Genomic DNA, 17,888 nt, shown 5'->3' on the forward strand with positions numbered 1-17,888 from the left:
TATCCCAAGCTTTTCTCTATGAAAGCCATTATTAGATCAATGAAGTCACTCTTGGTCTTTCCAGGAGTGGTCTTCATAAGGTAGTAGAGAAATATACTACAGTTAGTAAAAAATAAATAAATAAATAAAATTAGAGATGAAAAGCCTTTAAACTACCACCTACTATGAAATATGTGTGACACTATAAAGTTAATTTTAAAAAATTGACAAACCCAGCCTCAGATGATTTATAAACACAGTATTTTTTTCTCTCTCCCTAATAACCCCTTCTCATCATAGTCATACCTCACAAAATTCATTACATGATATCACTGGTCATTTCTGCAAATAATTCTAAAATATCAGGCACCAACAGTTAAACTATTAAAAAGTAAATTAACAATACAACCAATAGAGCTGAATATAATTATCTAAAAATGAAACATTTATGTCAATTTGGAAGCTACTTGATCACAAAACATGAAAGAAAGGTTAACTAGTTCTTTCTCATCTACCATCAAACTCTACATACATCACTAAGGAAGCCCCACCTGGATAAATTTCTTTAGATTAAGTCCGTGAACACTTCCCATATACTGCTTATACAAACTTACACATCCATGCTGAGTTATTTACCATTGCGTAGCGATAATCTGCAGTGGGCCAGGGTTTTACTTGCAGGTTATTCAGAGCGGATTTATGTAGCATGATTTTAAAATCCTGGTTGGAAGCATAAACATAAGGTGTGTGCCTATTGTCTGAACAGAAGACTGCAGTTTGTGAAGTGATGTTTGGAGAATCAGAAGAGAGACTAGTAGAGAGGATATCGTTCATTTTAGAAACGCCGAGGCACAAAACACAGGTGCTTGTAGTACTTTCATACATGAAATCCCTTCTCCTGTATGTGCATCATGTGTAAACGTAAAGTCTGTATACTGCTGACTATTCGTCTCTGGTGTCCAATGAGTATGACTCCAATTCTTCTAATGTCACTGAGAGAGAGGAGAGCGAGAGCAAGAGCGAGAACAAGAGAGAGAAAGAGAGAGAGAGAGAGATACAGAATATGAACATTTAGATCTGATAAGCATGTGAGATAAAATGAATATGTAAATATTTAAATAAGCACCCTGCCACAGTTGCCAAAAAATGGTGTGGCTTACTTGTTAAGCAGAGATTTAGATGAGCAGGAAAAGTTTGTTCCTTTTTTCCTTTTCTCTGGATCCACAGAATGCGTAAAGTTAATCTCAGATGTAACAATATGTATTTTTCAATTTTATACACAGGTACTTATGTAATATTCAGATATTTCATAGGTGTAAAGGCTGTATAATTTAGGTAATGCTATACATTTGCAACAGTATTAGCAAAACGGTGAGTATGTAGGATGGAGGGTATAATGTGAACTCCATTTGATTTCTCATGGGTTTTTGATATCTGGAAAAATTGCCCTTATGTTGTACTGTATGAAATGTTGTACTGTATGAAATTGCCATTACTGTCGTAAAACAATGGCACTTTAATATGGTTCAACCTAACCATTTAGTCTTTTAAGCATATGTTAAATATTTTCATTGCATGTACGCAAAGGACAATCTTTGAGACGGTGGAAAATGGTTGACCATTATAATATCTAGAAGGAGCTCTGAAAATGACGTGATCATATTGCATTAATTTGATGAAGGTAATAGGAATTGATTATGCAATATTAATATATGTGAGTAAAATTTGCCAAGGTAAAATTAAGTTGACATAAAGTCTATGATTTGGATGAGAGTAACATGCATTTTAGAAAACATTTAAAATATTTTAAATAGCTATTTGAATTAAATATATTCTTTCAAAGAATAATAGTTAAAAGTGTAATGTCCAACTTTCACTAGAATGATAGTCAGAAATGGTGAGAAAATACTTGGAAATTACCTACTAGCCTAAGGAAAGGTGTTCTTGATACAGCATTTGAACATATAATCCCCAGGGCATCTAGTTACAGTAATAACCCCAGTATCACTTACTCAATGCTCATTCTTGAAATCAGGTCAAAAGTTGTAAACCCTGCTGCCATGAAGTTATTCTTGTATTGCCCCATCTTTATAGAATCTAGCCAGTCACCAACTGTGACAAATAAAGGATATTCTGGAACTTCACCAGGGGACTCTGGCATTCTGTAAGAAAACAAAACAAAGCAAAGCAAAACAAAACAAAACAAAACAAAACAAAACAAAACAAAACATGGAGAGCATTTAAAAGCCAAAAAAAGCATGAATCATGGAATTTTCTTTTTCCTTTTACAGTACTCTTACATCTAATGTTTTCTCCATTTAAAAGCCTCTGATTTTCTATCTTATTGAAATCAATCACTTTAAAAAATTATTTATCAAATCAGTGACTTATCTGGTGGAACACTTTTGCTTTTGTGCTTTTGCTACTACGACTGGGCCTTATATTGATTTTTTTTCTTTTTAATTTTTTCATGACGGATCTTGAGAGAACTCACATCTTGCTATCCCCCTTCTTCTTATACTTTTTTCTCTTGCATAAAATTGTGTTTTGAAACTTAAGGAATAGCCCATCCCTTGTCCCCACAAGGAGAGTAACTAGCCACAGGATGTTCATTCTTCCCCTGTCTGACCTACCCCTGAATCCATGTCCTTTTCTACATTTGCTGTGATAGTTCTTCCCCTTCTTATGGTGAATTCATTGATCAAACTTCCATTTATCTGTTCTCAAACATTCAGTAATAATTTATCATTTGTTAAAATGTAATTTTTATTTTCATAGAGTTCTATTGCATGAATAAGATTTACACCCATACAAGCATAGGGTAATGTCCCCAATGCACAGATATTAATAAGACACAAAACAACACAAAATCAATGTTAGGTTGGGTTAACAAGGCAACGATATAGCAATCTTTATTTTTGTTTCTCAGATCTGATGCAAGGGGCAGTATAAAGGTATTACTTTGGAAAGGCTAGGGTATACATGTGCTTATATATACATACACATATTTATATGCAATATATATGAAATATATATAATAGCTTAAGTCAGAGAGAATAAAAACAGAATTAATCTTATAAATTATGGTAAAAGTAACTCAGAATTGTGTATTTAAGCCATTCTGACAATAAATTGTATTAGTTTCTTTACATAATTACATTAAAATACACATTAAAATATTTTGCATTTTTTAAAAAATACTTGGTAGTAAAAGTGCTTTTATACTAATAAATGTGTTACTAAAGCTCTAGGGTAATAAATATATCATTTAAAGAATTCTTAGATCTGTAATTTATATTAACTAGTAAAGCAGTAACAATCTTTTAAAAAAGTTTAGTGTTTGAGTTAAATCTACATATTCTAAGTAATGAAAACTTCCTTATTAGAAGTGAATCACTGAGTTATTTTATTGGAATATTGAAATTAGTCCACCTTTCATTTACTTTGTTTTAAAGTTTTATAAAGTTAAAGAATGAAAGAATGTACAGAGACAAGTAGAAGCATCGATTTTAAAGTTCATATTTGGACTATTTTATCAAAATATTTTTACCATTCACATTTGAACTACTTCAGCTTTAACTAGCAATTGATAAGCTACAAGCACACATGATTAAACCATGTGAAGTAAGAATTCCCCTACTGTGAAGCAGAAGGGCATATACATGCTATATAACCCTGGTGTTGTTCTACTAATAATATGGGAATTAGGTCCTAAGGTTAATACCTAAGGTAAAAACTGTAATTCCCTAACCATTAAAATTACCCTTAAAAATCCTTTAAATCAGCCTAAAGTCACTAGGACCCAAGTCTTTTAGGAGCACAAGTTGTATATGGTACAACTCCTGAAGATTCTGAAAGGTGCCCTTGGAATTCAGCATAAAGTCCCTATTAAAGGCCTACAATTCATTTATTTGGTTTTCCTTTTTATTACTACATTGACCTACCTTTTTCTAAACTGAGGTCTAGCTGAAGGTGGAGGTGGGGTGAACAGAGATGACAGGGTGGGGTTGTACTCTTTATGTATGATTGGAATTAACATAAATTAAATGCATATACCTTGTGATTGATTACACTGTACTCTGTATTGGGTCTGGTTATCCTTAACAGTGACTTCTGTCCTTTTTAACACTACTCAGTTCCATTACATTTCCTATTTGGAGGCTGTTAAGCTGCATTCTTTTCTCCTGTACTACAGATTGCAATGTTATTTTGATTGTGGACTGTTTCATTTTAATTAACAACAAAATGATTCATGATTTGACCTAAAACAAAGGTCAGTCATGTCGAAAGATTGGAAAGCTATCATAGCATCTACCAGCAAATACTTGAATTGTTGCTGTATTTATTTAAAGTTTTCTAGAGGTGTTTATGTTAATGAATATCGTCAAATAAAAATTCATACGTAAAACACAAAATAATAAAGGTCTCCGTGGCAAACAGAGTGAAGCAGATTTTTAAGTTGTAGTGTTTCTCAGAGTCTTCACTGCTCTAATGTGCATTGTAAATATGTAAGAGAATTCAGAATAGTTTCTATATTATTTTTCTAAATTATTTGACCAGCTTCAGGGGATATACCGTACTTCACTGGCCAAGAGGTTAAATATCAAAATGACCAGGATATCCTTGTTGCTTGTTAACATAAATAAAATCACATGTTAGAAAATTGAATGTCCTATTTCAAAATAACGTGACTCTCATATCTTTGAAATACTTGTCAAAGTAGTTTGTTAAAACTGAACAAAATTAAAAGAATGTATTAAAGTGACTTTCCTTTCATACTCCTATGTCATTCTCGATGCACCGACATAGTCAGATGACTTCTACTTCTCTCTCCCGAGATAACACTGGAATAACTCTTGAAATTTCATGATTTCATATATTTGGTGAGTGGAAATGTAACTTGCTAATTTTATGTCCTTAGTATAAAAGGTCATGGAAGGACATTCTGTATATTAAATGACTTAAATAGCCTATTTCCCTTGTTGAAAAGCATCTACTGTTTGCTTCCAGAATGCTTCAATACCATAATTCCCTTTCTCTCCACACATCTTCAGTGACCTAGTTACTCTTTGGCCTTTATACGACTGCCTTGGCAGTTGATTTAGTAAGGTCAGGGTTCCCTCATTGTTCACAGTCACTGTGCAATAACTTTTCTTTCACCTTATCTTCTAAGGAAGTTGAAAAATGTTGCTATTTTCTGGCTTCGAGGGCTTGGTACCATTATCCTCACATGAATTCTCTGGAATATTACCTAATAAACAATAATGCCCTTTCTTATCAAACATGTACAAGGATACATTTAGTGTGCTATTTGCTGAGCATGTAGAAATTTGTGCTATTTGGTGATTAGTGAGTACTGCCCACCTGAGAAATATCTTTACAGCAAAACCTGCAGCTCACATTTAAAAAAAAAACTTATTGTAGAATAGAAGGTCAAGGATCAACTTTTCCTCAGAAAATGAGAATAGGCCTAGAATTAGGAAATTTCAGGTATAATGATGGTCAATTTAGATAATAGGGCTGGAGCATAGGTGTTACAGGTAATGTTACAGTTTAGTAATAAATATAAAATTTCAATACAATAAAATATGTTAGAAAATGAATAGCTCTGGTAAGAGTCCAAAAGATTTTACTCTAATGAGTCCTTTGAGTTCACAATAGTGTTAGCATTTTAACTTAGAAGTTCCTTAGATGTGTCATCAATGTATATCAATACTACCATTAAAAGGCAAGAAGTGTTTTATCCTCAAAGTTTTCCATGTTTCATATTCATCATATAAATATATAATAGTAATGGACATACTAAAATGATTTAAGAAAGGTTCTATTTTGAGAAACACTATTGCAAGCTAAGATTCTGTTTTAATATGACAGACACCCTCACATGCTTAAAGGTTTTTCTTCTCTTACACTCTAACACTTCTTGTTTCCTAGCTCGTACGTGTATATATGATTAGCAGAAATGTGCAGATAGGGTCCATTTTATTTTATATTGCCTTCATTTCATATATTCATGAATGTGTCCCATGTTTCAACAGTCTTCATATTCAAATGGGTACATAATATTCTATATGTGGATGCTTAATATTTTGTAATTTTCTAAAGTTAGACTCTTAGGTTGCTAACAACAGTCTTTTAGTAGACGTGAGTATGTAGTTTAAGAGCATGTTTCCTTTTGTTTCAATTGAATAACTTCTTTGGGAAAAATTCATAAGACAGAAGAATTTTTTAAAGAATAAGTGAAAACCCCCTGATGGCAGGAACACATCTTTCTATTTTATGTAGGCACTCACATAACGCTGAAAACATTCTAGGAATTCATTAAATACATGATGATTCAGACTCAAATATTAAATTCTCTACAGAAAAGTTTGGTCCATAACACGATGGCTGATTCATGATGAATATTTTCATTTCATTCCAATAAATAAAGAACCTAGAAGAATAAGTACCTGTTGATATAGTTGTCAACTTATTAAATAATATGCTGTTTATTTAAACTATTCCTTCTATTGTGAAAATGTTTGTTTATTCTGTCTTTATAGGTTTCAGAGTGGAGAAAGAGGCAGTGATAGGTGGAGGTGGGTAGCATAAGGTTAAGGGTTCACCTACAATTATAACCAGACCTAGAGCCACAACAGCACATTGACTTAATGCAATATGGCTGCTTTTACATGAGTTCCTCATCTTGTGACTCAGGGACTACACTTCACACTATCCATTTAATGCATGAAATAATTTTGTCATACATACACTATCTACATACCCTTTGAAGAAGCATTTACTTAATCATATATTTTTAAAAAGTCCTCTCTACAATTAAGGCTAACATTCAATTTGAACACATTAAATTAATGAAAGAATTTTGCTATTTAAAACATTTTTAAAGTGTAATTTTACTCAAAGGGCTATAAAACCTCAAATGCATAGAAATATATAGATGTAGATATAGATACTTTGTGCTTGTGGGTAACATTTTCATTCCTTCATATTTTTCACTAGTTATCAGCCTTATTATGTTTACATAATCATATAAATAACAAACAATTGAAGACTTACTGAAAATAAAAGACTGACAAAAAATAATTAATGTCCTTAACACTGTGGAGTTAGACTGTTTAAAACAGAAATAAGGCTGATAACTAGTGAAAAATATGAAGGAATGAAAATTAAAATTTCAAAGTAAAATTTAAAGTTGTACATATGTTTGAACATTAAGAGAAACAGATGCAGAGCAGGGATAATACTTACAAAAATTCCCCATAATTCCCAGTAGAGTACCCAGCACATGGTTCCTACGGCCAGAGTAATAGACCCCTGAACCCCAAGAAAAGCCTGCTTTTGTGAGGAAATAATCCAGGATCAGAAAATAGGTTTCATGTCACATGCCAACTGCAATTCATTGGCAGTGGTTGTCAAAATGCGGTCATGAGAAGGATACTAAGGCAGCGTCTGGGCTCAGCAGGAGAGTGTTGTGATGATTAGTAATGTCTGCCATCGTGAGAAAAAGAAGTAAAACATATTTGCCAGCACCAGAAAAATTCAATCTACAGAAATGTCTGAGGACGTAATTCTGGAACTATGTGATGTTACTGCCATATTTTCCTCATTTCTCTATATTGTTGCTATTACTACTTTCCTTTTTCAAGTAATGTTCTTCAAGTGGCTGGGCATTGTAGGAGGGTGTTTCAGGGATATATGGACTATGTATTTTCTATTTATTCCCATGACTAAGGTCATATTCTCTACATTCTATTATTTGCCTACTGGGACATAAAATAACAGGCTGCTCTCCACTAAAAACTGTTTTTTGAATTTTAATAGACTCCATCTATGAATTTTGACCAGTCCAGATAAAATCTATCTGGACATGTGAAAATGTACCCCCTTTTTCTTATAATCATATTTTTGAAGCAGGGTTGTATTAGCAAACATCTTGCCCTTGTGTGTGATTCTATGTTGTATACTGGAAAGAACAAGGACTTTGGAGTCAGTGGCCTTCAAATTCCTGATCTACTCATTATTGCTGTGTACTTTTGGGAAAGTTAGCCTCTTTAAGTCTCCATTTCCGTGTCTGAGAGATGGGAATAATATCAGTGAGGATTAAGTGATATAACCAATAAAAGCCCCTAGTACCACAACTGACACATAGTAGGCTCTCAACAAAAGGCAGTCATAGTTATTGTTGATAATATATATTAAGGGGTTGTATCAGTATTAATATGGGTATTGACATTATATTATAAAGATCTTGTGCCAGCAGTTTATAGGAATTTTCTATTTTTCTTTTCTCGTTTTTTAGATATGGGGTCTCACTCTGTTGCCCAGGCTGGAGTGTAGTGGCACGATCATAGCGCACAGCAGACTTGAAGTCCTGGGCTCAAGCGATCCTCCCACCTTTGTCTCTCGAGTAGCTGGGACCACAGGCATGTGCCACCATGCCTGGCTAATTTTAGTTTTTAATTTTTTGTAGAGATGGGGTCTCATTTTGTTGCTCATGCTGGTGAACTCCTGGCTTCAAGTGATCCTGCCACCTTGGCCTCTCAAAGGGTCAGGATTACAGATGTGAGCCACTGAGCCTGGCTGAATTTAGATTTTTCTAATGGGCAGGTGGAAGTTTCAAATCTCCTGATACATCTTTCATATTCTGTCTTCCTTCCACAAAACTTTGCTTATTATTCAATTTCAACATTGGTTTTGGCCAGCCAGTTATTTATCTGTCACGAAAAGCATATTTAAAAGTGCCAGCAACAAGAATCAAAACAAGTTGTCTATGACTTGGTGTATAGCGATAAACAATTTAGCAAGTGCTGATTATGTATTGCCTAGGTGGCATTGAACAAAATCTTCTCAAAATGGGTAGAAAATTTAACATCAAAATGTTGGAAGTTATTGTATTTATAAGACAGCATTATTGGTGCATAATTTGCTGAGTGGAGAGAGATAGTACTATTCAGTCTTACAGCATTATTCACAGTTTTTTAAAGAAGAGGTTCTAAATAATGGTATTGGTATGGGCTTTTCCCTACCTTCATGATTCACATATTGCTGGAAACCAAGTGCTTTAGAGTTACAAGATAGACTAATATGTACTACAGAAGCAGGTAGTTGCAGTTGCTAATAGCTAAAGTCTTATAAGATCCTTAATTATGGCCCAGTGGGTAGTAACAATATACAGTACATATGGTGTCTTGGCCTGGGCAAAGCATTATTTCTGAGGTAGCCGACGATCATAGACTGGCATTGTCCATCTGGACAACTAATGCCCATCCCTGATACCACATTTGAGCTGATAGTCCAGAAGCCCCTAATGTGTAAAATTCTTTGTCAGTGACACGCTGGGGACCTGGAGCAGGAATTAGAAGAAAGCATTATTTTCCCATTACATTGAAACTCTGTCCTAAAGGATATTGACCAGCTGACTACAGCCTGGTGCACTCAGTAGACTTCAGTGTGTGCAGTAATCAGGGGCGAGGGTTAAAGACAATGCAGAACAAATGTGTAAGACAATGTGGGTGAGGGTTGGGGAGGTAGGACTGGGTGAAGGGTCACTATGTAATTATCAAGCCACTTTGTGCTATTAAACTGTAGGACCCCAGACCTAATCTTGGACTCTATGGGAAAATACTTGGGGTTGGGAGCAGCTACAAGGTTGGTCCTGAGGATTAGTGGAGAGGGAGAAAAAGGTGTTTTAAAGTGCATGGCCAGGCACTGCTCCAGATGCTGTTCTACACACAACCTTGGCATTAAGCTGGGTCGTTTCTCCCAAGGGCTGTGCATGACATGACAGCTACAAATAATTATTTGAAAGGCAGTTATAAGGCATTATTATAAAGTGAATGAATGTGAGGGTAGTTTGAAATTCACATTTATGAAAGGATAACTGCCTATATTAATACAGTGGTCCTGCAAACTAGTTTTTTACTGTTAGTTGGATTTAGGGTTATGCTTATAATATTGCCACATTCACTTATATGGTATATCTATATACTTTCTTGAGTAGGAGAGAAAGCAAGTATGTTGGGAACTGCATAGAGCTCTGAATATTCCCATGGGAGTGTGTCAGGCACAAGAATATCAGCAGAAAGGAAAAGGTAACTGCTGCACCAAATAATGAAAGCCTTCTCTGACCAACATTTTTTCAATTTAGGTACTCTGACTTTTGAGAGGAACGACTGCAGATACAGATTTATGAAATTTCCAATATGTTAGTATAAAATTATTAAATTTTCAATATGTTAGTATAAAATTATTAAATGGTGGATTTCATGGCCTTCCTCATCCCCTCTGTCACTTTAATTTCTTCCCCTCTTACTACTCTGTCAACAGGAAGGATAACAACTTCTCAGGTGAGTCTTGAGAAAAAAGCAATTAGAATGGAATAAAAACCATGGAGACCTAGCAGATGAGAGAGTAATATCAGCATATAAGTATGAGAGAAATCCGGGGGTTGGGGATGCTACAGAAAAGGAGAGTGCAGGAGAATTTGATAAGCGTTGCTGTGGATTATACACCTGGACTCCTTTTCAGGTTTGAGAGATATAGGAGAAAAGATGGAAATTCTACATCTGTTACGTTTCCTTAATCCAACATCACTCTGGGGCAGACAACTGGGCTCTGCGATTTGGGAGACAGAGAAGCAGCGTCACAGTTTTATGAGCATAAAACAAACCTGGCATTCTTTAGCTAATATGGCTATCCTTTAATCTACCACGTCTCTTCTCCCTAAACAGTCTCAGCTCTCTGGAATAATGAACAGAGTGGGTGGGTGGTATTGGAGGTAAGAGAGTGTAACAGGAGAACCCATCCAGGCTGCTGTGAAAATGAGAATGCTGATAAAGGTTCAGGCGTGTGAACCTTAGAACACTGATTCTTTTTGTTTCTCAAACAAAAGTATATTATATTAATGGCAAAAACAGTAGCACATATGTCTTTGTCAGAAACAAGGATAGCAAAACAGTCACAAAAACTTCCATTTGGTTTCCCAGAGATCAGACTTTAGAATTGAATCAAGGTGCCAAGTTTGTATAAAGCACCCAACTTTTGGCCTGCGTGCGGCAGTGCTATCGCAGAGCTTGCCACTCATGGGGCTCTTCCACTAGACTGCTGAACAGCCCACTAAATCACAGACCTCTGGCCCTCAGATACACCCTCTCATCTTGACTTGACCTCTGGATCCCTGTTACTTTTTGACACTTTCTCATCTTAGATTCTTCCTCAATATTTTCCAAATATCATGATCATTCATAATCTTGAAAAAGCAGAGAGGAAATTGTTTTACCTGCTTTTCTTCAAAAGGTTTTACATGCCTGCTTCTATAGCTATAGCATAGTCAGACAGCTTTGTTGATGGGCACTGATTGTGGATTCTGTTAACTCTATACCACAACGAGGGGCCCAGATTAAAGGATTTCAGTTTACAGATGCCAGTATCCTCTTCCATTAATGCAGACTCACTACTAGCTCCTTCTGCTCAATACTATAGCATGCCAAGTCACCTCAATAACTCATATAAAAACAAAAACCAAGAAACATTTCCTCTAACTACTTTTCTTTCTCATCAGAGACAGGTTTCTTGAAAAAAAATTGTTACTATGTATTGCTCCTTTCTCTGAGCTCATATTCACTCTTCCTCTATTGTAATCTGTCTGACACAACTTTATTGAAAATGCTGTACCAAAGGTTGTGCATGCACACCTGAATGTCTTATTGCTGAATCCAGTGGAGACATTTCATGTTTTATTTTACTGCAATTTTGTGAGGCCTTGGACATTATACTCCCTGAAACGCTCTCCTCTTTTGGTTTCTACGATACTGCTCTTCCCTGTTTTCCTGATTACTTGTCTGGCTTCTCTTTTTCAGTTTCCTTTGGGTACTTTTTGTTCAGTTCGTATCTTAAATTAGAGGGTTTCATCCTTTCCACTACTTATTTGCATTCTTTATATTCTCTGTGGGCTATCTTAAGTACAGTTAAAGTTTCAGCTACAATCTATATGCTGATGATCTTCAAATCTACATCTCTAGCCCAGATCTTTTTACCTGAGGTTCAACCTATAAATATAACTGTCCAGATGTTCCACAGGCTTCTGCAACTCAGCATGCTCCAAATGGTCTCATTTCTATTCCAAAACCTTGTCCCTCTCCCTCTCTCTGTGGTAATACCATCAGCCAGCTTGTATAAGAAAGAAACTTGACAAACATCTTTGATTCTTTTTCTCCTCCATCCTTCCATATTCCATCAGTGACTAAGATGCATTGGTTTTCCTAATAATAAATATTATTACTTATTATTAGAAAATAATAATAATAATAAAATTCTCTTATCTCCTGACCCCCCAGCTCATTCCCATTTCAGAAGTCAAGTCCTGATCTTTTCTAGATTTACTGAAAACGTTGAAACTGTCTCTGTTTCCAGTTTTGTTTCTTGTTTTGCACTCACAGTGTAAATCACCCCAGAGTGATCTTTCAGAAATGCAAATATAATCATGCTATTCCCTTGCTTAAAATCCTTCCATGGCTGTCCATCGCTTTCATGATAAAATCCAAAGTGCCTTTCCTTCCTTTACTGCTTCCTGTGTTGGACTTCTTTACGGAAGATGGGCCAGAGTAATAGTTTAATCTCTAGCTATTTCATGCTTGGCTTCACTTTACTGAGGCTGCCAATTAGTGATTTAGAGATGAACTCTTAAGTGCTCTGCTGTGAACTGAGGTCTGTTTCAAATAGTCCTTGAAGAGCCTCGGCCTTACTGTTACTGAAAACCTGCACTGGCTTGAACCTGTGATCTGAAGTTGAATGTCTGAATAGCCCCCAGCCATCCCCTGAGTGAAGAAGGTGAGCTTTGGATATGCATTGGTGATTTCCAAGTCCAATTTTTCCTAAATAAAGAAATGTTTTTAACTTAATGATATTTAAAATGTAGTATTTTCAGACATAGAAGATAGTCTTTTTCTTCTACGCTTCTTCTTATAATTGCACTTCACAGGGAGGTGAGTAGATCTTCTCAAGCCTACTGACTTTTACAACATGGTGTGTGAGTGCCTCCGTTTTCTTGTCTTGTTATCTGTTCTTTTCTGGTTTTTGGAATGGAGAGTAACAACAACTAGGTGTGATCATATTAGCAGGAAAGATCCTTCCTCTGGGCTGATTCACAGATTGCCCCTGTCTGGCTTGCCATTTCAAATTGAGGAACAGAACATAGAACAGGCAAGAAAGTTAAAGGGGCTGCACACACACACACACACACACACACACACACACACACTCTCTCTCTCTCTCTCTCTCTACTTCTAAAGGTAAGGAAGGATCAATCAATTTTAAAAGGCTATGTAAATATCAAAGACCCAAACAGGACAAGATATAAAGAAAGTAATTCAGAAAGATTAGAGAGAGACAAAAGGGGAATCTGTTATCTTGTTTTAAAAGAGTCCATTTTACTTCAATGTTAATAATTCTCTTTTCTGCTGATAAATGAAATACGGTTTCTACAAAGTCAACAACTAGACAGTTATCAAGGCATTTTTTTTTTCTTTTTACCTGTTATTCTTATCTATACCCTGAAAGAAACTATAATTGTCAAGAGGAAAAAGCTCAACATTATGCCTCTTACACAAGGATGTCCTCCACCAGGGTGTGAAGGGCACTGGGATTTCGGATCAGTTTGTCAAGGAAGCTGACAATGTCAGTAAATTTTGGTCTGTGATTTCTCTCCTTCTGCCAGCAATGGAGCATCAGTTGGTGTAGAGATGCCGGACAGCCCATGGGAGCTGGAAGTCTGTACCCTTCTTCAATGGACAGAATGACCTAAATGCAAACATATACAGATTACTCTCTTATTTTTAGGCAGTAATACATATGCTATGTTGTAATTTCTTTTTATACAAGCAGAAGAAGCCAAAATAATGGTAAGCATGACAACTACTTGTGAGTACAAGGACCTACATAAGGATAAATACAAAAGCTGTGAACAAAAATTGCAAGTAGCTCCAAAGCATCTGCTCACCCCTATGAGAGGAAAATATGTTTTAAACATGTGCTACCAGTATAGAGGAGGTTAGGTTCATTACAACCTTAAGAAATAACTTTTTTGTGTGACTTAGCTGGAACATCTCAAAACCCAATTAGAACATCAGAAAGTCAGCATTGTGATTGATGCATTTAGTGCTAATTACATACAACAAATGTCTTAAGCAAAAATTTTAAGAAAAAGTCTGCTGAAGCACTGATTTCCTGAGTCATTTTTTATCCTTTTATAATAATGTCAATATGTATTCTGTTTCTGTCATTCCTTCTTTCTTCATCACTGATTTAATTCCTATTCTCTTACATTTAGCTTTCCCTTAGTCTGACACTGACCTGATTATTAAGTCATACTCTTGTAACTCGTAAGGTCATTTAATCCTTAATATGCTATCACTGGCTAACTTAAGGCTATAAGGCAATAGGAGCATGAGCTTGAGTGTCCTCTGAGCTAGTGTGCTTCAGCAGAACTTCTGTGATGACAGAAATGTTGCCTCTCTACAACATGGTAGCACACAGTCACATGTGGTTAATGACCACTTGAAATACAGCTACTAGAATGAAAAATCTGAATTTTCAACTTCAGTTACTTTTATTTAATTTAAATTTAAATGTAGATAGTCACATGTGTCTAATGGCTACTCTATGGAACAGTGCAGCTCTCGGGAAAGGAATCTGTATAAGCGACCAAAGTTACGAGTAACAAGATAACAGTAACTATTTTTCTTGGTACTTAAGAAAATCACAAGATAAGGCAGGAAATTCATCTGTTTAGTGTATGTTCCACCTTCCTAGCAATATGATAATACTGACCCTGAATTTTATGTAACCTAGGTTTTTATGAAATGTTCAAAAGTATTCATGTGAACATTTATTCTTATCTCTGGGGAAAAGACAAAAGAAAGTGTTTATTGTCACCATTGTTGAGTTTGGAAAACAGAGGAACAGACTAATATTTAAAGACAGGCAAAATTTAACTCCTCTGTCCCTCTCAAAAAAAAAAAAAAACAAAAAAAAAACAGAAATATAAAACTGCAATTTGATTTCTTTTTAAATTTACACTACTGGATATGACTCTAACATATTCTTAATTTATGTTACAGGCTGTTTGTAAAAAAAGGAACAATATGTCTTCAGGAACCTCTTAACTGCGAAGTTTTAGCTTTTTAGTAATAGGGAATTTCTCATAATCCCATCATTGTCTTTTTGACCAGACCACTTTAGCCTGTCAGTATACTACATTTTTCTATTCATTTTATATTTTGTTATTGAACAGGATTTTTCTCATCTGTTTTCTGACTACTTTTACCACCAACTAGGCTTGGATTTTAAGATTTTGTTACACGTTTTATTAAAGCAGGATGTGTGTAAAACACTTGCAATGCATCAAAACTATTGCGTATAGCTCAGAGAAGTAACTGAGAAAAATAGGATAGAATTCCGTTATAAAACAGTGCTGAAATCCCACTCTAGGAGTGCTTGATAGTCAGTTTTCCAGTTATCTAATTATAAATGCATGGAATAAAATAGGTGACAAGTGAGGTTATATTCTTAGAAAAAAAATAGCTCCCTTTATTATCTACCATGTGCTATGTGCTTTGCATATTTTTATTCATTTACTGCTTAAAATAGCTCATATGGTAGATATTATTATCCCCATTTCTTAAATGAGACAATTTAGACTCAGAGGAATAAGGAAACTTGCCTAAATTCACATAGCTAGTAAGTGGCAGGGTTGAAATTTGAACTAAATTCCTTTTAACTTACAACATTTTCCTCTGACCGCTCCCCAGAAATGCTTTTTAGTTCTCATGATATAACATGTTCCTCTCCAATTTCTTATCACCCAATACAATTTTAGTAGTGATTACCATGCTATCTTTTGTCATGGCATCTGCTATTTGGACTTCAATGTTGTTACTTGGATCCTAAGTTTAATATTCTAGGTAAACAAAAATTATTTATTTCATAGTTTGCAAAATATAATCTCCAACAAATAGATTCATTTCTTAATGCCTCTGAGTCTTGTGCATGTATCTACGATTGCATCCATGACATTGTAGTGTAATTTTTTATCTGCCTGTCATCTGAGGCTGTACATACTGGAAAGCAGGAATTATACCTCTAAATTTTCTGTGCTCATCGTTTAGTACATTGCCTGACACATTAATAAATATTATTGACCTAAACAAATGCTATTAGAAGAAATATTTGGATTTGTCTTGATAGAGGAGCAGATTCTTGGAAAACTTAGTGTCTCAACCTATTCAAAACAGATTCAAAGTATAAACATGACAGCATTTGAAGTCCTCTCTGAAGGAAGTGTTGATTTAAAAACTGCTGTGTCAAGCAGCCTTGTCCAAAAATGATTTCATAATCTCACTCTGGGTTTCCTGGATAAGAAGCCAGATGAGACTGGAAGCTTGCTCTTCTCTAAGAGGTAGGTACTTGACCAAAACCTAGCTTCCTGTAAGACTTGTGGCTTCTGCCTCCTATCCAGAGGGTTACTATTTTCCATTGGCCCCAGGTCCTTAGCTTCAGATGACTCCTGTAGACGGTTGGCATCCAAATCTAGAATGCTTAGCATTAAGCAGGTTGCTTACGCCTCTTGACAAAGTTGCTCTCATGCATGCCTTGTAAGAGTGACGAGCAGGTAGGTTCCTTTGCCTGGAAATTTTACCCACAATGCATCCAGTAGAGCATGTGGTCCCGGCGTCTCTGTGGGGACAGTGGGAGGATCAGAAGACTCATGACTTTTCTTCTTGCTGACCTCTGGCTTTTAAATTTCCTCAATTCTTTAACTTACAACCTTGCAAAATCTGTCTTGAGCCCTGGCTCATGACAGGTGCCAAACACAAAGGGACCCATCTCACAGGAAAAGAGTAACAATAAAGCAATAGTGACATGATAAAAACAGATTATTAGCAATTACTGAGATCTCTTGAGTACTTTCAAGGCCAGTTCTAAACGATGTTCATGTATTAACTCTTTTAATCCTCACAATAACTTTATGAGGTAGGTATAATTGTTACTTCCATTTTACAGACAAATAATCATAAAGAGAGGTTTAACTTGCCCGAGATCACACATCTGAAAATTGTCTTTTAAGGCAGTCAGATAAGAAATGTATATTTTTTAAAGTAATTCACAAAATTGCTTAAAAGATGTATCGTTCTAACAGATTTTTAAATTTATTCATCCAAACGGATAGATGTTAAACACTTAACATGCACTGCTGACCATTCTGTGTTCAAGGGATAACGTAACCAGTCAGATAACGTAACCAGACAGGTAATCAAACAGATATACCTGTCTCTAAGAAATGTATTATCTATTGAGAGTGACCAGGGACCATGAATATGAGAAGTGCCACATAGAACAAGCTGTTCTGGGAGCATGTGGGAGAGGTACCTAACCCAGCCTCAGGAAGACTTCTCGCAGGAGGTGACTGGACCTTAAGGGGTATGTGAAAGGGTGGAGGGCCAAGTGGGCAGGTTGAGGAAAGGAGATGTGATCTAGAATGCAAGTAGATTTAGGTGGCTAGAATAGTCTTCAAAGAGAGGAATGGTGAGTTTTGAGGTTGGGAGGTTACATAAAATTATGTTTCTTGAGATCACGAAGGATTTGGCATGATATAAACTTAGACTTCATGCAAAGGGGAAAAGGATTTTAGAAAGTAAATTTTGTTAGATTTCCCATTTAGAAAAGCTCACTGTGGCTGCAGTGCGGAGAGTGCACTGGGGAGTTGAAGGATCCAGGAAGGAGCTTTGCCGTGGTCCAGGCCTTAGTGGAAGCAACAGCTGTGGTGTTCAAGAAGTGAACTGATTTGACAGAACTGGGCTGAGATTAGATGTGACAAGTAGAGGGAGGAGACAGACAACTTCTAGAATTTT

The 17,888-nt window shown here is 35.7% G+C and overlaps 1 protein-coding gene across 1 annotated transcript in view; it reads right to left on the minus strand.

Moving 5' to 3' along the window:
- Nucleotides 1-615: 615 nt before the first annotated feature.
- Nucleotides 616-17,888, minus strand: part of EPHA6 (EPH receptor A6) — a 960,105-nt gene continuing 942,832 nt past the window's right edge. The window contains exons 16-18 of the mRNA XM_017889953.1: nt 13,586-13,779; nt 1,992-2,141; nt 616-971 (exon numbers count right to left, since the gene is read on the minus strand). Of these exons, the coding sequence (XP_017745442.1) occupies nt 857-971; nt 1,992-2,141; nt 13,586-13,779 (459 nt within the window). The 3' untranslated portion in view covers nt 616-856. The remainder of the gene's footprint in view (nt 972-1,991; nt 2,142-13,585; nt 13,780-17,888) is intronic.

Source organism: Rhinopithecus bieti, unplaced genomic scaffold (assembly GCF_001698545.2).
Source record: "Rhinopithecus bieti isolate Rb0 unplaced genomic scaffold, ASM169854v2 scaffold_18644, whole genome shotgun sequence".
Classification (NCBI taxonomy): domain Eukaryota; kingdom Metazoa; phylum Chordata; class Mammalia; order Primates; family Cercopithecidae; genus Rhinopithecus; species Rhinopithecus bieti.